This window comes from Sinocyclocheilus rhinocerous, unplaced genomic scaffold (genome assembly GCF_001515625.1).
Source record: "Sinocyclocheilus rhinocerous isolate Xijiao unplaced genomic scaffold, SAMN03320098_v1.1 scaffold558, whole genome shotgun sequence".
NCBI lineage: Eukaryota > Metazoa > Chordata > Actinopteri > Cypriniformes > Cyprinidae > Sinocyclocheilus > Sinocyclocheilus rhinocerous.
The window spans coordinates 1,651,592-1,679,557 of record NW_015634502.1 but is presented as its reverse complement, the minus strand read 5'-3'; the positions used below and the strand labels follow the sequence as shown (position 1 = coordinate 1,679,557).

At 36.0% G+C, this 27,966-nt stretch overlaps 5 protein-coding genes across 5 annotated transcripts; 4 read left to right on the top strand and 1 right to left on the bottom strand.

Annotated features, from left to right (window-relative positions):
• Window positions 1-49: 49 nt before the first annotated feature.
• Window positions 50-8,949, top strand: LOC107745792 (uridine-cytidine kinase 2-A-like). The gene is made up of 7 exons (XM_016559775.1): window positions 50-308; window positions 5,837-5,996; window positions 6,396-6,492; window positions 7,164-7,306; window positions 7,435-7,532; window positions 8,344-8,392; window positions 8,656-8,949. Exons 1-7 carry the CDS (start codon window positions 204-206, stop codon window positions 8,790-8,792), a joined length of 789 nt encoding a protein of 262 aa, XP_016415261.1. The 5' UTR covers window positions 50-203; the 3' UTR covers window positions 8,793-8,949.
• Window positions 8,950-12,384: 3,435 nt separating this feature from the next.
• Window positions 12,385-14,011, top strand: magoh (mago homolog, exon junction complex subunit). Its single transcript, XM_016559774.1, has 5 exons — window positions 12,385-12,624; window positions 12,979-13,037; window positions 13,139-13,249; window positions 13,369-13,451; window positions 13,823-14,011. Exons 1-5 carry the CDS (start codon window positions 12,534-12,536, stop codon window positions 13,920-13,922), a joined length of 444 nt encoding a protein of 147 aa, XP_016415260.1. The 5' UTR covers window positions 12,385-12,533; the 3' UTR covers window positions 13,923-14,011.
• A 350-nt stretch (window positions 14,012-14,361) lies between these two features.
• On the bottom strand, window positions 14,362-18,013 carry LOC107745829 (carnitine O-palmitoyltransferase 2, mitochondrial). Its single transcript, XM_016559834.1, has 5 exons — window positions 17,548-18,013; window positions 16,672-16,752; window positions 16,473-16,579; window positions 15,083-16,387; window positions 14,362-14,621 (listed from the first exon to the last, which is right to left on the bottom strand). The coding sequence occupies exons 1-5, from the start codon at window positions 17,733-17,735 to the stop codon at window positions 14,362-14,364; spliced, it is 1,941 nt and encodes a 646-aa protein (XP_016415320.1). The 5' UTR covers window positions 17,736-18,013.
• An 859-nt stretch (window positions 18,014-18,872) lies between these two features.
• Window positions 18,873-24,772, top strand: porcn (porcupine O-acyltransferase). The gene is made up of 15 exons (XM_016559772.1): window positions 18,873-19,023; window positions 19,330-19,483; window positions 19,994-20,186; window positions 21,262-21,305; window positions 21,428-21,609; window positions 21,748-21,878; window positions 22,055-22,072; window positions 22,656-22,670; window positions 22,764-22,889; window positions 23,099-23,199; window positions 23,506-23,582; window positions 23,667-23,730; window positions 23,961-24,046; window positions 24,268-24,378; window positions 24,479-24,772. The coding sequence occupies exons 2-15, from the start codon at window positions 19,348-19,350 to the stop codon at window positions 24,578-24,580; spliced, it is 1,386 nt and encodes a 461-aa protein (XP_016415258.1). The 5' UTR covers window positions 18,873-19,023; window positions 19,330-19,347; the 3' UTR covers window positions 24,581-24,772.
• Window positions 24,773-25,509: 737 nt separating this feature from the next.
• LOC107745790 (SPRY domain-containing protein 4-like) lies at window positions 25,510-27,419 on the top strand. The gene is made up of 3 exons (XM_016559773.1): window positions 25,510-25,747; window positions 26,298-26,485; window positions 26,758-27,419. Exons 1-3 carry the CDS (start codon window positions 25,618-25,620, stop codon window positions 27,106-27,108), a joined length of 669 nt encoding a protein of 222 aa, XP_016415259.1. The 5' UTR covers window positions 25,510-25,617; the 3' UTR covers window positions 27,109-27,419.
• The last annotated feature ends 547 nt before the right edge of the window (window positions 27,420-27,966 follow it).

Sequence of the window (27,966 nt, the reverse complement as noted above, 5' to 3'; positions counted from 1 at the left end):
GTTATCACTTTTATAAAGTGTTTAAATGAGTGTACCTTGAGTGGAGAGAGCTCTACTAATTCCTACTAACAAATGTAACATCACACACAAACGCTCCAAAGGAAAAGGTTAGACACAATTGAAAGGAAGAGGGAGGAGGAGCGCCGCTGCTTGCCGTGGTAAAAGCAGTCCAGAGCCTCAGTGTGAGTGTGCGCACTGACAGCATGGCTGGAGACAGAGACGGCAAGTTGGGCAATCAAGCCGAAAATGAGCATGTTGTCGGGCAACCTTTCCTCATCGGGGTAGCCGGCGGCACTGCCAGCGGCAAGGTTGGCATTCTGCTTTACCTTACATGAATATTAGTTATCGTTTGTTTTGTGTTTGTCAGAGAGATGAGAGCACACCGACCGCGTGGCTCATTGTCACGGAATCATCAATGTGCACATTTATTTTATTACCCGAGATGGTTTGACATGTCCGATGTAAAAACGGACATATAGACTTTTTGCATTTAAGGAGTGATCTAATTGACTAGTTTATTTATTTGTAAATCAAGTTTAATCATTTAGATGAAAAAAAACTAATAAATAGGGATAGTATTTTTAAAACTGTTATACAGAATATAATAAATACTTCGCTGGTATGTGTCCCTCAAAAACAAGGATGTGGGTCATTTTCCTGATGTAGACAGCTCCCACACACCGTCGCTATGCACTATGGCGATGGTGGACTTACCAACTTATTAATAAGCATTTAATCAGTGTTATTATTTTCACCTAAAATGCTCTAAATCCAGTTTAATTCACTTGCGAAAAGTAACAGGATTGTTATGGATCAGGCGCTGTTGTGTCTAGGAAAATTACGGCTGTCTTTTGTTGTTAGAAAACAGCATGACACTTGCGCCGGATAAATCACCACAATCCCTCCGACATTCCACCAGATTCATTAAAATCCCACCAGCTGTCGAACACCCTAATTACAGTTTTACTTAAGCTAAATATACAACGCGTTGTGAAGAAAGTCTAACTTTGCGGTTATATGTGGATAAAACCTTGTCCGCGCCGGAGGATGTCTTGCGTCTGCTAGGATAACAGTTATGATACAAGCACAAAGACGCACGGTCTCTTTGTTTCATGAGCTAACGGTGTGTGATGATACAAGAGAACGAGATAAAAGTTTATATATGTGTGTGTTTAGCGTTAAACCTAAATAACTACTGAGTTTGGACGATATAGAGGAGTAACTGCGGAGCTTTTGTTGGTTAACGATATTGGGGTCAGCGACACATCATGTGTCACATCTTACCTCATTTACGTGCGTAAAGGCGGCGTGCGTGCGTACGCAGTGATGCGTCAAGCGGCTCCTTCAGTGAAGCCTGTTTGTTTTTGATTAAAAAAAGTTTGTTTTTGATTTGCTTTATTTAAATATTTGTAGATAATATGTTCGTGTTGTATATTTAGAGTAGGTAAATAAATAATATACAGTTAAAAATAAAGGAAAACTAAAAATGGTTAAGGTTACCACGCCATACCTGGTAACAAAATGTTTTAAATGATTATTTTCAATAATATTTTAAATTTTAATTAAATTTTAATTTTAATATATTTAATATTTATGTTACTTTTTTATTTTTATTATTATTATCTATATATTATAATATATATGATATTAAATATAATATATATATATATATATTACTGAAAATGTAAAAAATGAATGACAAAAATGAAATGAATATTTTCAGCCTAGGTATATTACCTGTTGTACTTTGTTTTATTTTATATTTAGCATATATTTATAGCATTAGTGTTGTGTTTGTGCAAGATTATTTATGTTTTATTTATATTACTTATTATGTTTATGTTACTATTGGCCATAGATGCTGGAAAAGACAATTATGATGAAGTTTAAGTCATTATGTGGAATACTATTGCATTTTAAAATTTATTTACATTTTATGTTTTACTGACAACTCTGTTTAGTCATTATTTAAAATGTCTCTGTACATAATGTGTCTGTTCCTTTCTGTTTCCGTTTGATTATCTTGTTTGCTTATGTTGTGACTGCTATATCTCCCAGCTGTCAGGTGTGCAAGTTTCTCTTACCACAGTGCATGGGAGAAATGTGTTATCTAATTTCTCAGTGAAAATGCTTTGACTAGACTTTCTCAAGCAGTAAGTTATCGTGTCTGTGGATGTGCTTGTAGGCATGTTTTGTCCGGAGCTAATATGTTATGCTCTTGGTGTGCTGTTTAAGGACACCAGTTTGTTTGCATCCTGAAACTGCTCAAATAAAGCAGATAATTGACTGAAGCAAGTGTTTCCTTTCTATGTTTAATGCAGCCAGAAACGTCTTTGCGTTGATAACATACATCACAACCCAACCCACTAGGTGCACTTTAGGTAGCATTCGCATTACATTTCTAAACGGCAGCTTTGCTTGTTGGGTGAACAAAAATGCTTGGGAATTAATCAGAGAAATGTTTAGTCAGCAACAGCAGAAGCTGTTTTTTGGCTTCCTGCAAGGTTAGTTTAGGGGCCAGTGACAGGCCAGGCTAGGAGAGATGCCCACTTCACTGCAGATATACTCACTTCTGGGGACCATGGCTTCTTTCTCCTTCCTGCTGTAGGTTGTTATGAGTTTTATAACTTGCTCAGTATCCTCCTGATGATTCAAAGGTAAATGATTGTCTTTCTTTGCCTGTAGGCCATTTAGCATGTGAGCAGGATTAGAGCTTACTTTGGCTGGAGGTTGATGGATCTTGGGCACAGTGTACCAACAAATGTCAAAGAAGTGTTTGAGCTCTTTTTTTTCTTTCTGCAAGGCTTTAACACAGTGGAAAAACATGTAATTATTACATAATATAAATTAGTTTGTGGTGGTGAAGCCGGTGTGATTGGACCTAGTTGAAATGCACTCCAGTTCCTATCATGCACTCCTGCATGAATAAATTGGTAAAGCTTTACAATAATGTCCAATTAGTCAGAACATTAACTAACAATGAGCAATTATTTTTTTTACAGTATTTAATAATTTTAGTTAACATTAGTTAAAAAAATACAGCTGTTCATTGTTAGTTCATGTCAGCACAAGCCCATTAAATAATATTAATATATTTACTAATAAATGCTTTAGAATTATTGCTAGTTCATGTTAAATAATGAAGTTCGTGTTCCATCTAATGTCAATAAATGGAATTTATTGCAAAGTGTTACCAGTAAATCATACAAAAAATACTGCTTTACTGTTCATTGCTCAACATGCTGCTTGTCTAATTGACATGCACATCAGTTGATGTTAACTAAAAGTGCACCATTATATTTAAATGTGGTTCGAGTGTCACCGTCATTGTGGTTTAAGGACCCAGCATATCAAACTGGTGTAACTTTGTGTAGAACCTGGTGCAGGTATTATAAAAACTTTGTTTTCTTGGCTATTATATGTTATTGTGAGGCAAGTAAATGTCTTACAAAACCGTATGCAACAGAAACTTCATGCAGTCCTTGTGTTTGTGCTGTGATTATTTTGTGTGACAGATAGGGTTGCAAAAAGGTGGAAAATTTCCAGTAAATTTCGGAAACATTCCAGAAATTTTGGAAACTTTCCAGGATTTTTTATTTATTTATTTTTTAATATTCCAGGGATTTTTGGAAAGTTTCCGGAAATTTTCCACCCCTTTGCAACCCTACTGACAGAAGACAACATTATTTCCCTAACTCTTAAGTCAGAAATGCATTGTGTTTTGAAAGATATTACAGGTCTTGGAGCAGATCACTGGCTGTTTTTGCTTAATGTATGCTTGGTGTATATGTTTGTAGCTTCTTACACAGGGCCTGGGACAGCTTGGACTGTTTGTGGATTATGCTTTAAATGGATTGAGGGACTGGCACTCAGCATTGCAGCTGGTGAAGGAAAGCTTTGTAAGACATTTGAGCACATACACATAGGTTAGATACAGCAGGGTTTCATCAGACTCCGCAGGATTCAGTTGCATATCCCTGCACTGCCGTCTGTCTTGTGCTTGGCTCTTTATTAACGTGTGGTTGACTCTTAACATGATCTAATGATCTGAACTCATGGCATGTGGTTTTCAGTGTTATTTGATGGAGTTATTCTCACTGTTCTTTCATAATAGCTTTTACTAGTCTGTTTATATATCATATATCAAGTGACTGTGACAGTAAGTTTATTCAGTCCTTTTGGACTTTGTATGTGAATACTTTTTGTATTAAAGTTGTGCTAAAGTATTAATACTTCTCATATCATCATGATTAGGTCAGCTATCTAAGGTACACCATAGACCTTGTGCATTTTAGAGCTGTTTCTCTCTCTTTTCTGCTTGGCTCATCAGGGTGTGTCTCCGTCCTCCATATTGGTCAGATATTACAGAGTATTGAGGGTTTTTTTGGCCCATTAGTAGACTGTCTTTGGAAAATATATCAGTTTTTATGAGGAGAGTCAGTGTACCAGACATTGTCAAGCTGCGGAGAGGTGCAGAAATCTCTCCGTGACGGTGTGAGCAAGCACCTGCTTATGTTTTTCATAACTGCTCATGGTTTGTGTTTTTTTTTACAGGATGTGCCACCTGTGAGTGTGGGTTATACTCCTTGTTCTTTGTTTTGTTTTCTTAACAGGCATATTTATTGTGTCTGCGAAACGAGAACGTGTAGGGATTGAAGAGACGCAGAAGACAGTATCTAAGTCCTGTTGTACAATCACAGAGCCAGTTCTGTTATGTAAAGTTATGTGTTTATGCCTTGAATGGGGGTGGTGTAATTTTGATTTTGACTATAAGGACTCTTTCAGTCATTTTTAGTGATATTTGAATTTAATGTATGTCATTGTTTTATGTCAAAACACCACTTGTTTTTACAAAACACAATTGACAATACTCATAACGTAACCTTGTGAGTTTAAATAGCCAATAGTACAGTTCAGCATAAAACTATATAAATTCTTGGTTCATTCTTGGTTTGTCATGATAAAATTAATGATGTGCAGATCAGTAAGTGTGTTAGATTAATCCAACTGATTTATTGAAAACTACATTTCTTACATTTTATAAACGACTTGCATAAACCTTTTGGAACAAACTAAAAATAAAAAGCACCGAATGCATGTAATGTTTTAAAAGTATGGCCTAGTAAAATGTATGTAACTTTTTTTTTTTTTTTTGCAGCTAATGTTGTAAATAATGTGACTATAAAATATCATTAATAAAAAAAAATCCCACTTGTGTCATTCGCTGTCGTTTTAATATGTATTATTCTGTCATTTAGCCTATGTGATTCATGCAAAACCAAAGAGTTTTTTCCTGCTGGTGGTGGAGGGAAATACATCCAAAATTGTAAAAAAATATTAATTTGATCAAATTAACCATGAGTTGTTGTTTTTTTAGCATGTAATCAGTTGTGCATTACATATTCATTAAAATGTCAGTATTTGTGAAAATGGTCAACACTAGGGAATCTGTGTCACAAAATATGCTTCCAGTAGCAGAGATAAGGAGCAGTTTAGCCTTATGGTTTAAATTCATTTGGTTCATAATTCAAAAGTATATAATTGGGTCAGAAGGCATTGCGAAAACAAATGCGATTTAAAAAAATAATAATTCTGCGGTTTGCCATACATGAAAATACAGGGCCATCACTGGCATTGAATTTAGCTGCAACTTTGTTAAATTTAATAAGGACCGGCTTTTGGTTTCCTACCTGATTTTAGTGGCCACCCACAGAAATTACACACTTAACATTAAATCGTTGCCCATTTTGTCATTATTTGAGTTTGAATTAAGATTACTCAATGAAACTTGCTTTAGAGCACATATGTACTCAACTACAATCCTGTCTTTTTTCAGTCATCAGTTTGTGGGAAGATTATGGAGCTTCTTGGTCAGAATAAGATCGACCACCATCAGAGGCAGGTGGCCATCCTCAGTCAGGATAGTTTCTACAGGGTACTGACCTCTGAACAGAAGGCCAAGGCTCTAAAAGGACAATTTAACTTTGACCACCCAGGTAAAAGAGTTTGAAAAGCTCATGTTTATGTTAACATCATTTATTTTCTATATAGATTTATTTTACTTGACCTGATTTATAGTTCATGTGTGCTTTTGCATTGCCAAATACCCCTGCCTATTGCAGTGTGTTATTGTGAGCAGAATAAAGCTCAGACCCTGACCGTTGATGCAGTCTGTATACTTTGGCAGCTCTCTCTCTCTCTTTCTGTGTGTGTGTGTGTGTGTCGGAGTGAGTGTTTGCTTGACTCAGCCACCCTCACACACACACTCATTCTGCAGCAGCACAAGTGGCTTATCACCTTTTTGCTTGTTCTTTATATCCCATTTCCTGTGGGTCAAGAAACTTTAGAACAAATTCTGTGTTGTCTGTCTGATCCTCTTTTACTCTGTCCCACAGATGCGTTTGATAATGAGTTGATAGTCAAAACCCTTTGTGATATCATGGAGGGAAGAACTGTCCAAATTCCTGTCTACGACTTTGTTACCCACTCAAGGTCAGTTCCGACCACATTTTGGATAACTTAAAGGGATAGTTTGCCAAAAAAATGAGAATTCTGCCATCATTTACTCACCATCATGTCGTTCCAAACCTTTAAGACTTTGGTTAATCTTCAAAACACAGACTAAATTAAATCAGTTCATCATATAAAGCAATTGTATTTCTTCAAGACTTTGATTAAACCACTTGATTGAGTTCATTTTACAACCTTTTGGAATCTTCTATGTTTTGGTTACCTGGATGTTTTTTAAAGGACGGACTGGAACCTCTCAGTTTTCATTAAAAATATCTCAATTTGTGTTTCGAAGATTAACTAAAGTCATATGGGTTTGGAACGACATGAGGTAAATGATGACAGTTTTAATACGATCCATTTAACTTATTATCATTGCATTGTTTCTATGTGTGGATTTTTTTTGTATTTATTTGAGTTTCAAACCACACACAAAAGCAGCGTGCAAGCAGCACATATTTATTTCGGTGCACATATGCAGCGGCTGCAGGAAAGTAGCAGAAACACAGTCCAGAATGTAACTGCTGTTGATTTGCTTGCATGCTACTTGAGCATAGTGTTTCAAACAGGCCTTATCTTGATTTGTGTTATGTAATCTGTTTGTTCAGGTATTTCCTGCATCCTGATACACTTGTTTTCCTTACCTTTTGCAGGAAAGAAGAGACAGTCACTGTTTATCCAGCAGATGTAGTTTTATTTGAAGGCATTCTTATGTTTTATTCGCAAGAAATCAGAGATCTGTTTCAAATGAAGCTGTTTGTGGATACGGATGCAGATACACGTCTGTCACGCAGAGGTGTGTGAGGACTCAACGATTATTCATAGTGTGGTAGTGATAGGACGATGTATTTCAGTGCAGTTTGATTCACTTCTTACGATTCTCTCTCTTACTCTTACTCTTATCTCATTGCCCTCTGCTCGCAGTCCTGAGAGACATCAGTGAGAGAGGCCGTGACCTAGAGCAAGTGCTAAGCCAATACATAACATTTGTTAAGCCGGCCTTCGAGGAGTTCTGTCTGCCAGTGAGTTTTACACTTTTCTGCCATATATGATCTGTGTGTGTGTGGTTTTGTATTTATTTATTTATTTATTATTTTATATAACATACACACTCACACACATTCATGTGATGGCAAAGCTAAATATTATTTAATATTATATAAAAAATACACACTCTCACACACACATTCCTGTTTTGGCGAAGCTGAATTTTCAACAGCCATTACTCCAGTCTTCATATGATCCTTTAGAAATCATTCTAATTTGCAGATTCAGTGATGAATAGAAATGAAAGAACAGCATTTATTTGAAATATAACTTTTTTGTAAAGTCTTAAATGTCTTTACTGTCACTTTTGAACTTGTGCATATTCTTACACTTCCAATATTATGAACAACACTGACACAATTTTGCTTATTTTTACAACACAAAATGTTTGTACTAAGTACTAAAACAGTTGTAAAACAACTGGACGTGGTTTTTGTTTTTCCATGTTAATTTCTCTGTTGTGCTGTTTGGTAAATATATTATAAATGGTCATTTTATTTTTTTATGCAAATGAAAATATTTATTTACAGTATATTGAATGTATATATAAGGACCATTTATTGACTCCATTTTTTTTTTCTTCAAACACTGTTATGCAGAAGCAGAGCCAATATTAAAGACCATTTACAATAGAAAATGTTTCTGGCTTTTTGTCTAGAAGTGGGTGGCGAAATATTTGCCCAATGGAAATGTTGTTGCTGATCATCATCTTGACTTGAGAATTTTTTTCTCAGGGCTTCTCTCTCTCTCTCTTTTTTTTTTTTACTTAATCTGTTTTTCTTTCAGACAAAAAAGTATGCTGATGTGATCATTCCAAGGGGAGCTGATAATCTGGGTGAGATTTTAAATGTGTTTATCCAAACTTTACCATGGAAGAGAGGAGACACAAATATTTTGATATGGAAATGTTTTGGAACAGTTAATGATATACATGTATTGTTTTGAAATTAGGAATGTTTTGAAGCAAGGCCACACTTCTAGTCTAGCAACGAAAAAAATAATAATAATTTGACACCGTTTTACTAAGCAATGACTTGCAAGGCAACTTTAATAGATGTTTGTACTTACATGTTTATGTCTCTCTGTCTCTCTCTCTAGTTGCCATAAATTTGATAGTGCAACACATTCAGGATATTCTGAATGGTGGTTTGACCAAACGCTTGAACGGATACCTCAATGGCCACAACACACCTCGTAAACGGCATCCCTCAGAGTCCAGCAGCAGGCCGCATTGACCAGCCCTCCATCAGGATGTCGGGAATGCAGGAGAGAATGAATATGTGAAGGATGGATGCAAGAGGAAAGAAGGATTGCTTGTGCATTCTGTTAATTAGCCAACACTTTATAAGACAAAAAGAATCATGAAAGATTTCAAGAATTTCAAAGACTGCCTTTTATTTCATTCTGCTTCCTCCTTTTTTTATTTTCTTTTTTTACTTTTGGACTGGCTACACTTGATGTTTTAGGAGTTAGAAAGATAAATAAAACTTCTAGTTCTGGGATTGCTAAAGGTCAAAATGGATATTTCCTCTATTTATTTAAAAAAAATTATTTTATTTTTTTTAACCTGTTTGTTGACTAAAAATGGGAATGCAGATAATTAAATATTACGTGACTCCATGGTAATGAGGATTGAACATATATTCTTTTTAATTATTATTTTTTATTAGAAAGGACTACATTTACAAATTTATTTAAATAACCTCTTCACTGAAAAATGCTTTAGAGGCTAAAAACAGTTGTTTTAAAATCCCTTCTTTTTGGTTGACAGTGATGGAATAAGTTTTTAGTATTCTGGCATTATTTATAAGATGTCCCTCTATGATCAGTGTTTCTTGCAGAAGGATAAACTTTTATCCCTCCATTTCACTTGAACAATTCAGGCAGTGTTGCTACATCACAACAGGCCTCTCAGGGCGTAGTTACTACAAATGAAAACAATAACTCACTTTTTGTCCTAAAAGGAAAGAGACAAGACTGTAATCTACATTAAAATTGAGTCTATACAGAAGACATCAGAGACCACACCTATAAAAAACTCTAAACTGGCTAATTAAACGGAACTAAATTTGTTGTACGTATTCATACTCCATTCTGAATTACAAACCTGGTACTTCTAGAATATTTACTAGATGCCAGATGATCCTCATTAAACATGGTCATGTACTTTAAAACGAAGCCCAGTGGTTGATTGTGCAGCATTGCTGTGGAGTGTTAGCATGAATAGTGATCTATTTGTTAAGAGATTTATGTTCATATACTATGCACTGTACCCTTGACTAATAATGCAATTTGACAGTTTATGACTCTCTTGTGCAAGGCATTTAGACAAATGGAGATGCTTACTTGAAATGAATTCTCAGAGTTTCTTCATCCCTTGCAATGTTTTTATTTATTTAAAAAAAAAAACATTATTTCACCTGTGTTGTGACTTCTTAGATGCCCAGTCTTTGACAAAACTCACCAAAGAGTTAATTTAGTGTTCTTTTACATTTCAAGCCATGTAATTTTCATACACAATATATATTTTCCTCTGTAGCTCAGTTTTCCTGCATCTTAGAGCCAGAGAGATGCCATTATAAGGCACTCTGAAATCATTCAGGGATGTGAAACTGAACAATCCAACCTTTAAACTTGACCCTTACTGTTAATGTACCCCATATATACATTCCTTTTGATCTTGAAACTTGAAACTTTCACTAAAAATTGGTTAATCATTGATATACGTATTGTTCTTATTTAACATTGTTTTTTATTTTGCTATATTTTATTTTCTGGTTGGCTTCATTCGCATTGCTGCTGTGATACAGGGTGACTCATTTACTATTCTTATGTAAAAATTCTAAATGATCACTTATTGAATGATGTGAATATTTATTTGATCGAGTATGATCATTTCGCAGATAATGCCATTTAATTGTCAGATTATTAAATTTAATCAGCGTCGTCATCATTCATATCTGAGCCAGATGCAAAAAAAAAAAAACATTTTGTGACTTGAATACTTATTTGGTTGTCAAAAGCATTCTTACCCCCAGGCTGTTTATTTGGCCAAAATTGCATAAATTATTATAAATCTTTTGTTGATGTCTGGTCCTTGGTTTTGTTTGGGTATTACATGTGTGATTCAATCAGTATGTTCGTAGATTAATTTGAAAATTCTTGAAAAGAACCCGTTTGAAACCACTGCAAACAAATTTTGTGCCAACATAAAGTTCATGTATGTGAAATTACAGACTGTTCATTTTATTTTCATGCCGTTACATTAGCTAAATATTGTAAATATTACTTTTCTAAACAACACTTTGTTACTAAAACATCTAAGCTGTCGAACAGAGATATCTATACCTCTCATCAAAAGGTTTTGATATATTAGCACAGATTTGAACACCAGCTTTTAAAATGCAGTATTTTTTTCCACACAATCACAGTTCAGTCGTGAATAAAATCATGATGTCATAACTGTTATCATCTCTATCTTACCAGCTTGCACACCCAGTGTGTAATCCTACTTGACAGAAAGTGATGCAAATATCGTATTGTTTTTCTGAAATTTGTGGGATTCCAAAGATTTCAACTGATGACATTGTTTAATGTGCAATCAATTAGTTTGGTTCCCACACTAATGTCTGTAATTATAGCAAATACTGTTTTTACCAGAATATGTTCCAACCTTTATGCATTTATGTTGATTTTAGAAAGAAATCCTAGTCTGGAACAGATTGTCTTGTTGCAAAGTGGGATGACTTCGGAGGGGATTTCAAAAGTATGGTGTTCTGCATGATGTATTATATGTTTAATTATTGTTGCCTTTGAGTTTTGGTGCTTGCAAAATGGGTGCAAAATGCAAAGAAAGCCAAAACTATTATCAAATCAGAAAAGGTTGCATGCTTGTGTTACTGGACCAAACAAACTACAGTTGCAAGGCTTTAAAACAGCATTTCTGTGACACTGCAATGGATATTAATAACACTTTATCTTGAAATGTTACTCTCCAATCTGTGGATTGGCTTTTTTTTTCTTTTTAAGCGTTTCTGTGGTTAAATAAATCCATGATAACTGTATCATCATGTACATATGTAAAGAATTGCAGAAATTTGTATAACAAAGTGATTGACAGCAAAGCTGCATTAAATAAAAGTTTTTGTACTCGTGTTCTTTGCCTCAGTTCAACACATGGTTACCTGAATGCTGTAATCACATTTGTTTACATCAGAAAAGAAGACTTTAAAGAGTAAATCCCTCTCTTTTAGGAACTGTATTGCAAGATGGACAGAATTACACAATGGTATAGATTAGCACAAAGATAACATGAAAGCATACAACAACGCAAAACAGGTTCAGGGAGGTCGCATGGTTTTTTTTTTCTTTCTTTTTTTTTATATATATAAATATGTATATATTAGTGCTTCACACTCCAGTCCAGTTGGTGGCGGTAAATGCACCAGAAGTTGGTTTGCCATCCGCCATAAAACGTTATTGATCCACTACGTTTCACTTCTGTTTCAGTTTTTACAACCATTTCTTACTATGTGTAAGTAAGTTGTTGTTTTTTAACATGTAAGTTTGGCAGTGTTATTTTGTCATTTTTATTTAATTTCTTTATTTTTAAAATGTAGGTAAGTAGTATTTATAAAGTTTTAGCTTTTAGTTTTGGATCTGTTTTTAGTTGTTTTAATACTACAATTGATTGCTTCTGTTGTCCTCATTTGTAAGTCGCTTTGGATAAAAGCGTCTGATAAATGACTAAAAAAAATAAGAAATAAAAAAATAAATATTAGAAGAAGAAGAAGGGAGGTCGCGTTCGGCCTACTTGCAGCATCATCATTGTGCGACCGGTGTTGTCTGACGTCACACCGCGACCTGCAGTACGCATTCGATTCCATATTGGTCGTTCCTCAAGCCATTTATTGAAGGAAGAGTGTCCGTGCTGTAATTTAGGTATATAGTACCTTACTTAAATACTGTGCACAGATATGTCCTCGAGTGACTTTTATTTGAGGTACTATGTGGGCCATAAAGGTAAATTCGGCCACGAATTTCTGGAGTTTGAATTCAGACCAGACGGTAAGTCAGGCGCCAACTTAGCTTGCTAATATGCTAACAGTCTTTCTATTGAAATCTGTGCTTGCTTTTTTACTAGGCCGAAAACGTTTTTCTAAAGCTGTTTAAACTTTTATTACTGGTTAATTTGTGTAGTAACAGGAAAGTAGAGGGGCTGTTTGTGTAGAAAAGCAAATCAACATGTTAGCTAACATTTGAGAAAACTGCCAGTTTACCTTGATAAATTATGTTTCTGCTAGGAATTTGTTGGTTTTATGATATAATATTTCGGTGACGGTTAAATATTCTCATAAGAAGCTTTCGTATAATATATGCATTTATATTACAGTATATGATATGCATTTTGTTTTCATCCAGGCAAACTGAGATATGCAAACAACAGTAACTACAAGAACGACGTCATGATCCGAAAAGAGGTAAAGTCAGCTGCGTGATGACGTCACATACACCCAACGTTAGGTCATTTTCGTTGAAGAGTAGGCTTTGTAGCTCATGAGATATTTTTCCCCTCTTTCAGGCATATGTTCATAAAAGCGTGATGGAAGAGTTGAAGAGAATCATTGACGACAGTGAGATCACAAAAGAAGACGATGCCTTGTGGCCTCCTCCAGACAGAGTCGGACGACAGGTTTGTAGGAAGATATATTTTTGCTTTTTAAAAAAAAAATTTTTTATTTTACACTTGCTCTGGTCTCCATGTGTGGTGTAATACTCCGCATCCTAATTGCTCTTCTTTGTGCTTTATAGGAACTGGAGATTGTCATCGGTGATGAACACATTTCATTCACAACTTCCAAAATTGGATCTTTAATTGATGTCAACCAGTCCAAGTAAGCATATTTCATAGATGGATATTTTTTTTTAGTTCATAAACAATCTCCTCTTGTTCTCTCTGCTTTACTGCATTTTCACTTCTGCACTATCGTGTCAATCTTGAAACCTGGCATTGCAGTAAAACTAGCTTTATTGACTTTTGTATGATAAATTGCTTGTGATGCATCTTATTTGCAAATCACTTAAGATAAAAAAACATCTGCTAAATGATTTACTGTAATGTAGTTCTTTTCTGCTTCATTTGTTCTGTATTGTCATGCAATCTATTGTTTTCCCTTTTCTACTCTCAAGCAATGCAGCACTCTGCAGTTTCACTGTTTGTTCTCTGTATTATAAGACTGGTAATATTTGTGATCTTGATCATCAGGGACCCAGAAGGACTCAGAGTTTTCTACTACCTGGTCCAGGATCTCAAATGCCTTGTATTCAGTCTCATCGGCCTCCACTTCAAAATCAAGCCCATCTAACTACCCAGTTGCTTTTATTCTGGATGAAAGTCATGTTTTAGTTATTGTTTGAGCTATTTTCAACATTTGTATATTGCTTGGTGGTTTCATTTAGTTTTTTTTTTTTCTAAATAAAAGCTTGTTCAACTGTTGATTCGCTTTACATTCCATTTCAGAACCTCTTAAAAGTGCAAAATATCTTTTCAACACCTTAATGTTGATATTAATATTTGCACACTATAAATAGGTGCTTTCAAATAGAAGGTACAATATGTACACTACTGGTTTATAGTTTAGGGTTGGTGAAAACTTTTTAATGCTTTTGAACGTCTCTTATGCTCACCAAGGCGGATTTATTTTTTTTATCAAAAATACAGTAAGAATTAATATTATTGAAAATGTATTTAATATATTTTAAAACACAATTTATTCCTGTAATGGCACAACTAAATTTACAGTCTTATGTAACATTTCTGGCAGGGTAGCTGGACACGTTGCACCCGATCCATTCATCATGGACACCATATCCCACTCCGAAACCATCAGGCACCACAGGAGCAAATCCGCCCAGACTGACCGCGGGGCTGGTGAGAGTACTGGTGGACAGAATGTTGTGGTTTATGGCAGCATATGCTGGATCCTGGTAGAAACTGGGCAGGGCCATTCCTTTTGAATTAGCCAGGTAGCGCATGGCAAAGAGATGGCGATCAAAGCCTTGACCTAGATGAAAATGCACAAAAAAAGATGACCATGAGGAAATATACACGTTGAGAGTGAACTAAAAGATCTAATTTGATGCCCACCCTCCCCCAAAAATTCTGTCATCATTTACTCACCCTCAAGTCATTCCAAACCTGTATGACTGCACGTCTTTTTTTGTCCATACAATGAAAATCAGTGGGGTCTAGAGCTGTTTTGGACCACATTAACTCACATTATATGGAAAAAACAGTTTAAACGTTTAAAAAGAAAAATCTTCTTTTGTGATCCACAGAAGAAAGTCAGTCATTCATATTGGTTTGAAACAACATGTCAATGAGTAAATAATGACCATTTTTATTTTTAGGCAAACAATATTCATTAAAAAATAAGTCTTGCTTAGATAAACATCAGTTTTTTTCCTCCTAGAATCACAAGACACCTCATAAATACAACTGACAGGTTGTCAGTGCTGCACTAACCCATTGCCGCCTCTTTAGTGAGCTGCCCGTGGTATTTAGAGCATTCATTCAATAGCCCCTGTAACTGCTCCACAGTGTGCTGTCCGGGCTGCTCGACGAATGCCTTGGCACAGCGCTTTGTGTGGATGGTAGCGGGACGGATGGTTTCTGTGCGCCCATGTTTAAAGGCTGCGGTGCTACAGGACTCATATGTGGCGACCATCTGGCCGTACTGCTGTAGGAAGCCCATCTGGAAAGCCAACTGTGCGATGGCATCTGGGCTGAGCTTCTTCTTTTTAAGTTGCTCCTTTCCACCTTTCTTGAACTCCATGGCGTCGATGGTGAGCTTTGACACGGCAGCCTGGAAGTTCTCTTTTGCTTTCCTGATTCCAGCTTTTAACTCTTCATTGAGTTTAAACTCTATTCGGCATACTGCAGAGGAAGAGTCCACCGCTGCGGGCTGGGATCCAGGCCCGACCACAGGCTTCTCCGTGGTGTCCTTGAAGACCTCATTCTGGAAGCGGAGAACGGCCACGCCGTCACCCCAAGAGTGCTCAAAATTAATTGCTGCCTGTCCGTCTTTAGCCAATATGATACTAAAGGACTTGTCGTACCAGCGGTTGCAGCCGTCTCCGTGAAGCATGTTGTGGGAAATGTGAATATGGTCTCTCATCACCTCCTCATCCAGGCAGAGGCAAAACAAAGCAGTGTCTACTAAATGCAGAGCTTCGCCATTTCCAGCATCCAGTAGTTTCTTTCGTAACCCTGCCCAGGTGTCTCTATTCTCACTGGTTAGAACGCCCAAGGGGAACGAAGGAGCTTGTGTGGGATCTGTTAGGATGTATTTCAAGTGAGCTTGAACCTCAGCAGGCTTTATCAGGTTGCCGTCCCGATCCAGCACATCAAACACATACAGGTTGCCTCGCCTTATTATGAGCAGGTGGCGGCCCTTGTCGCCTGTGAGGAGCTCGTCGCGCTTGTACTTGGGTATACGTGTGGAATTAAAGAGGCGGAAGTACTGTGACATATCCAGAGGATAGGCATTCACCATGTAGGCTCCAAACCATGAGATGGAGGGGGGCACCCATCGGATCAACCTCTTGAAACTGTCTGTGTCACTCTTGGCAGGGTTAAGGTGAAACACCTCTGGCTCGAGTAGACCGGCACTAAGGGTCTTCATGAACCGGATGGCTGAACACACCATGTTGGTGGCTCGCACAAGCTGGTCGTTGTACTCGGGTTTGGGGTCAGGGTTAAAGGACATGAAGGGGTTAAAGTTGAGTACAACAGACTCCCGAGCAGACAAGTACATGTCAAACCATGGAGCTGCAAGAAACAAAGGATAAATGTATTAATGATGTTACAATTAAAACAGTACTCAATTGTTATTATTTGTTACTACATCTCCCACCTGATATATAGCTGGTGTGCTTGTTCTTCTTGTCTAAGGCCACAAGTTCTTCGTGTAACTGCTTACCTACACCACTCTGGAAATCCTGTGCTACTTTCTCTGTATTACTGATGGAGAAGTCGGCAGAAAAATTTTAAAATGAATTAAAAGTTCATTTGAATATGAAATTTAAAAAATGATATAGATACTTTTGGCTTACCTGTACTGTTCCTCGTTCAGCAGGGGTCTTTGAGCTGCCAGATACCTCTGTATTGTATCTTCCAATTTTGGGACTGGTAATCTGTAAACAACATGTTAAATTTATATATTTTGGGAAACATATCCATTAAAAGTATACAAATATTATATAATGATTTGTAATGTACACAATTATTTGAATTTTTTATAACGTGTTTCATATAATTTTTATTAATTTTATTGTGAGACATTTTACTTGGTATAATTATTTACTGCTCTTATTTAAATAGTGATTTAACAATGTTTTGTGTATGCACACTAAGGTCAGCATATTAAGGCGATTTCTAAAGCATCACGTGACACTGAAGACTGGAGTAATGGCTGTTTTGCTTTCACAAGGATAACTGCATTTTAAAATATATTAAAATATATCAAAAAATTTAATTGTAATTATATTTCACAATATTACTGTTTTTCTGTATTTCTGACCTAGGAGACCTTTTTCAAAAACATTTAAAAACTTTTAGTAGTATATACAGCCTCACCATCACAAGGCCAAGACAATTAGAGTACAGATTTTATTTCTTTGAATGCAACTCTACCTCTACAATTTACCACGGACCAATACTGAGGGAACTAAAATTGAAGCAAGGGGGCATATTTACGTGTAACACCATGTCCCCATCCCCCTTTCAACCAAAGCGTAGACTTTGCACTTTCACCTACATTGTCTAATATGTGCTAAAACTTTCGTAGAATAAAAAATAACAATAAAATAAAAATTATATTTCCATCTAAAATCAGATTCAACATTAAAGATTCAATATCAAAGCACAGCAAAATGAATTATATGTCGTGGTTTATATGCCATATGTGTGTTTCTATGTAATTATCTTACCTTGGTAAGCTCTTCTGGTAGTGCATGGTCGGGACGACACTTCTGTGTAAATACTCAATCCCAGCTCCATCCTTACTGCTGTATTTACGTTGAGTGTTCGTTAGAACTGACAGAGCAGGGTTATTCCTTAACAGTTTTAACTTGCTCAGTGTTGAATTATATTGCGTAGAGAGCAAACCTGCCATCATACAACTTGTAATTTAAGACGTTATGAATTGCGTATTTTTGTTAAAGCTCAACAGTGAATGCAGTGTGTCTGACAGATCCTGTCGCTGACGGCACGGCCAACAATAATAACAAACCTGTGCTCTCTTACCGTTCTATTTACAAAAGAAATTGCAACAAACGTAAAAAAGCGATTTTCAAGAATAATTTTTAATAGCTACTTTTAACAAGCAGACAAAATTCACAGCAAAAAATTTCCGATTTTAATATTTGATTCATTACTTCCGCCTCACCAACCATCAACTTTTTCAAAATAAAAGTCAAATCTATATAAACAGGCCATTTTAATGACCAATCAGCAGAAAGGGGCGTTTAATTCCCGCCCACGTGTAGAAATCGAATATTCAAGCTGTTTATTCATTTTTCCACCCATGAACGAAAAACGTAAATTTAAGCTGAATTCTCGTTTTTCGTTTTTCGGAAAAAAAACAAAAAAACGAAAAAGGAGCCGTTTTCTCATTTTTCTACTTTCAATATTAAATCAAAAAACGAATGATCGAATGATACCCTGATTATTGTTGTGCACCTAATGATTCAATTGCATTTTTCATTATGTGTTAATTAAATTGGAACTCACAAAACAACACAAAATTAAGAGATTTCGCCAGAAATAAATTAAAACTTTTATATGTACATTTAAATATATTAATTTATACAAATATTCTTAGTCCTTATATTTCGTTTTTATTACATTTTCATATTTTTAATCCATTTCAACATGCACCCAGGCTATCAAAGCGTGAGACCACAAGCTCCGCCTTTTTGTTCTGATCCGTTCATATGATTGGTTCAGCCACAAATGCGCAGGAAGATGATTGGTCATCGAATGTCCCTTTGGGAAGCTGTAATCATGAACGACAGACAGCATCAATGGGAATCGTCCATCAGGCGCATAGCCAGCATCATCTGGACCGATTGTGCTGGAAGCGCGACATAATTTTCCATATTTAGATTAGAACCTAGTCGAAAATTATATAGCTTTATTCTAAATTAAAATGTAACTAAGAGAATGTGTACAAAACTTGACATTTTACAGACCCACAGACGTATTCTACTGCGGTTCATCGTTGTCTGAGTTGACAGTGGGGGTGAAGCGCTGCTCTGTAACGAATTGTACATTTTCAGCTATTATAATTCTCATTTAGAGGATACAGCACCTGTCGTCGATATTACAAATAGCTCACATCTCGGCCGTTCAGACCGTGCATGCTGTCTGCAGTGCGGTGTGAGGGTATTTAACATCTTGCAGAGGTAAGATCATTTGGCCATTCTAACAAATATATTAAGAGTACCAACAAGGATGATTTTTTCCCCCTTCCTGACGAGTATAGATTTCTATAATAGAATTCTAAAAGCATTATCTATTTCTAAAAGCTGTTGCAATCATCACATATATGTGTCATGGGATTCAGTATTAACCCTGAGATTAATTTTACAAACACTATGTTCTGACCTCATTTCAGCCTTGAGCTTATCTTAACCTTTGAGGCTTGCCCACACATTATTGATTTGCTTATTTAAGGTACAACATCTAATTTATGTTATTTTATTTCTCAGTGTCTAACAGTCAAAGCAATGGGTGCTCTAAGCAAACAGCAGTTCTTCCAGGAACTGGGATCCGGTTGCTTGCTTCCGACTGTCCAGCACAGTCTGGAACAAGTATGGCAGCTCTTACTCATCTGCCTAGTGTGTAGGCTGTTGTGGAGACTGGGTAAGAGGGTTTATACAACACATAACATGTACTGTAATATTTTAATCCAATAAAGGAATGGTTCTTCTAAAATCAAAATGATTTACTCTCTCTCATGTCATTCTAAACACTTTCTTTCCTCTGTTACACTCATGAAAGAGAAATGTTTTAAAGCCCCAAAAAGGACAAAAATACTGTAAAAGCCACAAGTCGGTCATGTACAATGTACAAAGTCATTTGAAGCCATATGATACAGTAGCTTTGTGTGAGGAACATATTGCTTGACAGCTGCGATCACCATTCACTTTCATCGTGTGATAAAACACTTTGGACATTCTGCTATAAATAACTTCTTTTGTGTTGCGTGGAAAGTAGAAAATGAAAGAAGAAGAAAAAATGAGTGTGAGAAAACTGATAGAATTGTCATATTTGTGGGAACTACTAATACTACTACTAAAGTACAATAAAAAAAATAGGTAATTAAATTATCTTAAGTTACAAATTATGTTGAAGCTGTATTTCCTCTCTCAGGTCTGCCCTCTTTCCTGAAACACCTGAGTACAGTAGCAGGTGGTTTTTATACTCTTTACTTGTTCTTCGAGCTGCACATGGTTTGGGTGGTGCTTCTCAGCCTCCTCTGCTACCTCATCCTCTTCCTGTGTCGCCATTCAAGCAGCCGTGGACCCTTCCTGTCCATCACTATCCTCATCTACCTCCTTCTGGGGTATATAGATACATCCTCTCTGTTTCTTCATTTTTGTTCAATACAGGATATACAGTAGTCAATTTGAGTATATTAGCTTGTTTACCCGTGGGGACCTCAATTTAGGTCCCCACCGTGACACGAGTCCCCATGAGTCTGTGTGTATTCAGGTTTAAGTCCCCACCAGAATAGAAAAACAGGTACACACACACACACACACACATATATATATATATATATATATATATACAATGTAGATCAAAATTTGAGAACAATCTATAAATACTTGTTTTTTTCACTGTTTTACTAACTTGTTTGACAAAATAACCAAGGCATTTCAACATAAACTTTTATTTTGTGGAAAACACAGTGATCAAAATTAGAGAACAGTAACCACTGTAGCACGAAAGAAGATAACAACTGAAATTTTGTAAGGTTACAGCTGTCAGAAATTAGGAGGAAGTGTAGAGGCTCTTGCTTTGAGTGACTTTAGCACTTTGTCGCCAAGGATTTTCCAGAGATTTTCAATCAGGTTTAGATCAGGACTCTGGGATGGCTATTTCATTATTTCAATGTTCTTAGCTCCAAGGAACTGCTTTACCCATTTTTGACAGGGAGATGAACGCAGGGAACGCATGTAAGGAAACAATTTTGTGATTGCGACATACATGTTGTTGAGGGGCCCCCCTAGCAAATTCAGTGCACAGCGCCCAGAATTCCTAGCGACACCCCTGATTGTAGGTTGTCCCCTAATTTTGATCTCCACAATACAGTATATATATTCATTGGCAGGGTGGTATTCAAGAAACATTTGTTATTGTTATCAATATTGTAAACAGTTGTGCTGCTTAATAGTTTTGTGGAAATAATGATAGATTTTTTTTCAGTATTCTTTGAAGCATAGAAAGTTTGATAGAATAGAATTTATTTGAAATAAAATTATTTTGTAACATTATATGTCTTTACTAACTATACCTCTCCTATTTTTTCAAATTAAGGTATATTTTTAATATTATATTTTTGTTACATTTTTAATAGTGCGTAGGACCTGGTGAGTCAGAGATACGGTGTTAAGATTCTGTTCTTTCTGTTTCAGAGAGTTGCATATGATGGATACAACAACCTGGCATAAAATGAGAGGTCAGTCTTTGATTGTTTGTTTTATTACCTGACCTCAGTGTCCATTAGACCATGATTGTATATTTGTTTCTTATACTGGATTGTGAGTACATTTAAAAAGAATAGTTGTTGTGGTCTTGTAGGTTCCCAGATGGTAGTGGCCATGAAGGCAGTTTCTCTTGCCTTTGACTTGGACAAAGGCATAGTGGAGAAATTTCCCTCTCCAGTGGAGTTTATGGGCTACATTTACTTTGTGGGAACGGTCATCTTTGGGCCTTGGATCAGCTTCAATAGCTACATGGATGCAGTAGAGAGTCGAAAACTTGTGAGTCTCAAATTGGAACTTTCGTTCTAATACAAATTAGAATTAAAGGGGTTTAAGAGCATTAGGTGCTTCAACCAGCACTATATGTGTATCTATATGATGTATCTATATTACAGTATCTACATGATCTTTTTTCAGAGTGTCTCCTGGTTTTTGAAGTCAGTCTTCAGCTGTGTGAAGAGCCAGCTCTGTCTGGTAATTTCCAATTGTATTGCACCCTATCTCTTTCCATATTTCATCCCGGTCTTTGGAGACAAGCTGCTCCGCAAGTGAGTATAAGTTTGAGTTGAGAAAAATGATGTTGTTTTTCAGTGAGCAATGAGATGTAAAATATTGATTGATTCTTCTACTTCTAATATCAAATGTGTTAATATTAATTGTTGTGTTGCTGTCTGTGACTTAGTTTTTCATTTTTGACTGATCTGTTTTCATATTCTTTCCTCAGCAAGAAGCGTAAGATTAGGTATTGTCCTATTTATATTATTCATACATTTATAAATTTTAATCATGTGGAATAAAGACTCATACAAATTCATACAAGCATAAAACATACATCTATATTTTATTCACAGTATATTCAGTGTCACATGATCCTTCAGAAATCATTCAGATATGCTGATTTGGTATTCAAGGAACATTTGTTATTGTTATCAATGTTGAAAACAGTTGTGCTGCTTATAGTTTTGTGGAAATAATGATAGATTTTTTCAGTATTTTTTGAAGAATAGAATGTTTGATAGAACAGAATTGATTTGAAATAGAATTCTTTTGTAACATTATAAATGTCTTTACTAATTATATATCTCCTATGTTTTTCAAATTAAGTTATATTTTTAATGTTATAATGTTAATTGTTGTGTTGCTATCTGTGGCTAAGTAAAACATACATCTGCTACATTTACATGTAAAAAGAATTAAAACAATGAATTCTACTAGGTTCGAGAATTCTGTATAAATTGACTTTTATTTTTATCTGCTTCTGTCCATTTATAAAATAAATTTTGGATTGAGTTTAATAATGTTTTTCATTTTGTATTTCAATGCAGGGGCTCTGTTAAAAGGTAGGCAATGCACAAGTCTTTAAATAGTTTAGTGCCTCTGCGGATCTGTCTCTGATCTGTGATAACCTTCAGCTTTGTGATTCTCCTCATCAGGTGGCTACAGGCCTATGAGAACACCCTGTCCTTCCATTTCAGTAATTACTTTGTGAGTTACCTTGGTGAGATGAGCACCACACTGGCAGGTGCTGGTTTCACTGAGGAGAAGGACAATCTTAAGTGGTTTGTATAAATTATACAGATTCACATACTGTCAGCATCAGAAATTAAATAAAGGACATATCTTTAGCAAAAATGCCATTGAATGTGACAAACATGCCCTAATTACTTTTGGCTGGCAAACCCAGAATTGATCAATATTTCATGACCGTCCATCATTTCTTTTTTTTTCAATCACTCTTTTTAATGCAATTTCTGTTTTTTTTTTTCAGGGACTTGACAATAGCAAAGCCGCTAAATGTAGAGTTTCCCAGGTCTATGGTTGAAGTGGTCACTTCCTGGAACCTGCCCATGTCCCGCTGGCTTAACACATGTATGTGTTTTTTAATTAATTAACTAATTTATTTACTTATTTATGTATGTATTTCTTTATTTATTTTTATTATTTGACTTCTTTGTACTTTACTCAAGTATGGTTTTGTATTGGTTTTAATACACTGTTCTAATGCACATACTTGCTTATTGGTTTTAATACACTCTGAAATAAATTAAATATGTATTTTACCTCCCAAAAGACTTGAATGACATTTTATTTAGAGCAGGCTTTCGTGTCTTTTTTTTTTTTTTACCTCCAAGTAAATGGGTAAGTCACATTTCTCCTTGTTTTTTTTTTTTTTAGATGTGTTCAGGAAGGCTCTCATATATGGGAGCTTCACAGCCATTATCTTGACATACACAGCGAGCGCCCTGCTACATGTGAGTGCATTTTGGCTCAATTCATTTGAATTGATTGCATTCTTTCTCAGGTGTAAGTACAATATTGTATTTCTGTGCCCACAGGGTCTAAGCTTCCACATTGGGGCAGTATTATTTACACTAGGCTTCATAACATATATTGAACACGGTGAGTATCTGTTCAGGTGCATTTGTTTAGGCATAAACACATATTATTTCTGAATTCACTGTGTTTTCAGTTATCACAATATCTAAAACTTCTTTCAAATGTTTTAATCAGTTCAAAAGCATTATGTTTAGCGGTTCAGCTGACAAACACATCTTTTCAAAGTATTGATCGTCTTTCAGCTTGGATCTCGGTTGTGTGTTTAATGGACTGTGCCTTTATCTGTGTTTTAGTGCTTAGGAAAAGATTGTCAGTCATTTTAAATGCATGTGTCCTCTCCAAGAGATGCCCATCTGACTGCAAACACAGACATAAAAAGGTGTTGTATGTGTCATTATGGCTATAGAACCACTTGTGCTTGTGAATTAAAAAAAAAAAAGGCAAAAAAGGGCCATAAATAAATTAAGCCTTTACTAAAAGATATTTTATTTTGTTTTGCCATTTCAAATCTTACAATGTTTTTTTTACCATTTTATATTAATATTCAAAAGTTACAAATTCTTAAAAAAGTGATTTTTTTTAACCTATTTTTTTCTATAGGAATTGTGGGTATATTTAATTAATGGGGCCTTTAGCATGTTAGCAGTACTACATTTAACATACCTGGGCTCAATTTTTGGCTCCAGCACAGATGACACGGATTCTGATGAGGTACAACTTACTTCTCCTGAAATGTTATGACCCCTGCCTTCTGTGCAAGTTCTTTTTAATGGTTTGTTACATGACATAAATGGTTTTCTTTTGTTCACAGGACAGCATGGCCAGCCACACCATTGAGAAATGGACACAGCTCAGCTGGACAAGCCATTGGTTGACCTTTGGCCTTTGGGTCCTGTATCGCCTTATTCTTTGAACACTGAGACCTACATAGACAAGGAGAGATTGGGACAGAATAGCAATAACTGTGATTGGATATTTTATATGGTTTTCCTGTAGAGGAATCATGACCGTTTATGGCCTCACTGTGATCTCTGGATGAACATGACTGCGGACCAGAGTCCTCAAATCCAGGAAAAACTGATGTACAGGTAATATTGATCCACTCCGCTGTGGCATGATTAGAAATCTACAAGTACCAGGATATTCTGAAGTTTTCTAAACTACCTAAAGTACAAAGAAGCATCAAGACTTAAAAAAAAAAAAAGTCTTTTATAGTCATAAGTTCATCCTCATAGGCCTCTGAATGAACATATGACATAGTTCACATTCTCTCTTTTGTATGAACTGTTGTATGAAGTGGTGACTGTCAGTCTCTGGGAGACTTTGAAACCCTTTGAGACACTCAAATGAGAAGTATTAGTAATGTTCGCTAGTTTCTTATATTTAAACTTTTTAAATGTATTAACAGAAACAAGAAATGGGAAAAGGATAAGAATACAGATAGTGTGTATTTGTTTTCAGTGTGTTTATTTTAATCTTTATTTTATTACTGCTATTTGGTAGTAAATAGTATTTATCATCATCATCACATTGAATTAGATGGATTGTTATTTAGTGCCAAACAGAACAACAATCATCAATAGCTGATTCATTTCAGGTATGTTTTTATATTACTTTTAAATTTATTTATTGTGTTTAGACATTCAACACATTTTCCACAGAATCACTGTGTTGTTAATCCGTCCCTATACTTTTATTAGCCTAGTGGATATTAAATAAAGAGTTCAAATTACACGGATGATTTTGACTGCATTTTGTATGTCTGACTGCCAAACTCTTGATAATAAATAATTAAATTTGGTCATTTTCTCCCAATTTTTTCATATACACAGCTGTCATGTATGTGCGTAGCGCTGTGTTTTTTGCAGTAGGGGGCAGCAGCGCGCAAGCATTTGGACAGCGCAACTTTGCGATAGAAACTGAAGCAAAACCCATTACAAGTGGGACAACATGGCGATGTCCTCAAGCATGTCACTTTTTTGCCGTTTGACAGGCAGATCTTTAGGGACCGTACTTGGTCACGGCCGCGGAAAAACTCTCACAGCTCGGAGATGGTATATTTGTGCCAGTGCAGGAAACAGTGAGTAAACGCATGCTTTCCACGCACCTCAATGTTGACTCCAGTCAAACCGGGAGGTCAGAGGAATTGAAATAATATTTCAGGCTATAATTTCACGTCAAACATCTCCTTTTTATTAATTATCACCACCTGATGTTGTACGGAAGCTCAGTAATGTGATATGTAGAACACAAGAGATATCAATTCTGTTGTAGACAGCATGCAATAGGACATTATGTTATCATGTAACATTATGTTCTCTCACATCAAGAGCGTCAGTGTTTTCTTTTACCCGGTCCCAAATTACAGTTCTTCGATACCAGCAAAATATCACATACAGCTATTGCTATCACTAATTGTGGCAGGGATTATTAATTAATATGGTATCTCCTTCATGCAATTATACGCTTTCAGAATATTTCTGTAATTTTTAAAAATAACTTTTACAACAAAAAGTACTACTGTAGCTTAGAGGTGTAATAATTGGGTACTAGGTAACGACATAATTATAAAACTGAACTCCCAGTTTGAGCAGCTGAAGTCCCCAACCCTCCTTATTTATTTATAACAGATTTGCAGTTTAAGCTTGATGAGCGTACAGCCCACAGCAGCCTGGACCTTTTTAAGAAGGACACGGGTGTGATCTATCGAGTGCTTGGTGTGGACCCCACTCTCGTGCAGGACACCCCTCTCCGATTCCGGGACTGGGCTGTGGTTCTCGCTGACACCCACATTGACTCTGGACGACATTACTGGGAGGTCACTGAAAGAAAACAAAAAAGTTCTTAAGATAAATTCCGACAGTTTTAGATTATTTTTGAATATATATATATATATATATATATATATATATATTTAACTTTTTTCAATTTTTGAATAGTTCTCAAATATTTTCTTAAGAACATCTTCAAGAGCAATATTTCTTAAAATGTCAGTCTTTTATATTTTATAATTGTATACTAGTTTGCTTCCGGGACTGGGCTGTGGTTCTCGCTGACACCCACATTGACTCTGGACGACATTACTGGGAGGTCACTGTGAAAAAGTCCCATGAATTCCGGGTGGGTGTGGCCGAGGTGTTGACGTCACGTGATGAATGCGTGGGCACCAATTCCAGTTCCTGGGTGTTCGCGTTTGGCCAGAGGAAATGGTTTGCTATGACCACTGGCAAGCAGGTCCCAGTGCCATTGGTGGGGAAACCCAATCAGGTCGGGCTCTTGCTGGACTACGAGGCTGGACGGCTCAGTCTGGTGGACATCCAGAAAGCTGAAGTGGTGTACATGATAAAAACACAGTTCCGCTCACCCATCTGTCCTGCGTTTGCACTCTGGGATGGGGAGTTACTCACACACTCTGGACTGGAGATCCCACCAGGGCTTTAGTGACTCTTCATTCACACATGGATGCTACATGCCTCTTAATAGATAGAGAAGGAGATGTAGGGGCCTTATGAAAAGACTAAGGAAGTCAGTGGGAACATAGCTGCTTTTCACTGCCATTAAACCAGATTTGAGCAAGATTTGTCCATTCAGCTGGTGAATACATCCTCACAGTCTACTGTTTGTGATATGTAGATGAACTAATGAATCCATACATGCACATATGAATACTTGATATGCTTAAAAGTCATTTCTCATTTTGCATCAGTGCCCAAGTACAGTGTTCAGAGAAGTTTTTCAATAAAAAGACATTCTTCACCAGTGATTTTCTTTATTTAGTTTATACATCCATTTTTTTCTTATCTCATTTCATGTCATTTTGTCCACCTTACACTTTTTCACTTTCATATGGAACAAATGCACTCCTTTAACTATCTGAATTTTTTTTCCCCCCCCAAAACGTCCAGTTTTGTATCCAGCAATAAAGTGAGTCCACGTACCAAGTTTTAAATACATTCATTTCTGGCAAAATACACACCAGATGCTTGCCAAGCAGGTTCAGTTAAAGCTTTTGTGCCCTACATTAAAATAATGTCTTTTAAATTATGTAGTACCATAAAAATGTCTTAACAATCTTAAGAAATTCAAACATCTTACAAATATACAAATACTCGCTCATAATGTTTAGCTGAAGATTATTAATAACCTAAATGACATGGAAAGCTTTATGAAGAGTACTGGTTTGCTAACCTCCTTAAGGTAATATGACATGATGACATTTCTAGTATGGTAACTTCATAAATAAACTACTTTTTAATGTGCATGCATGCTTTTCTTGATAGATAGCCTGCTAAATTTACA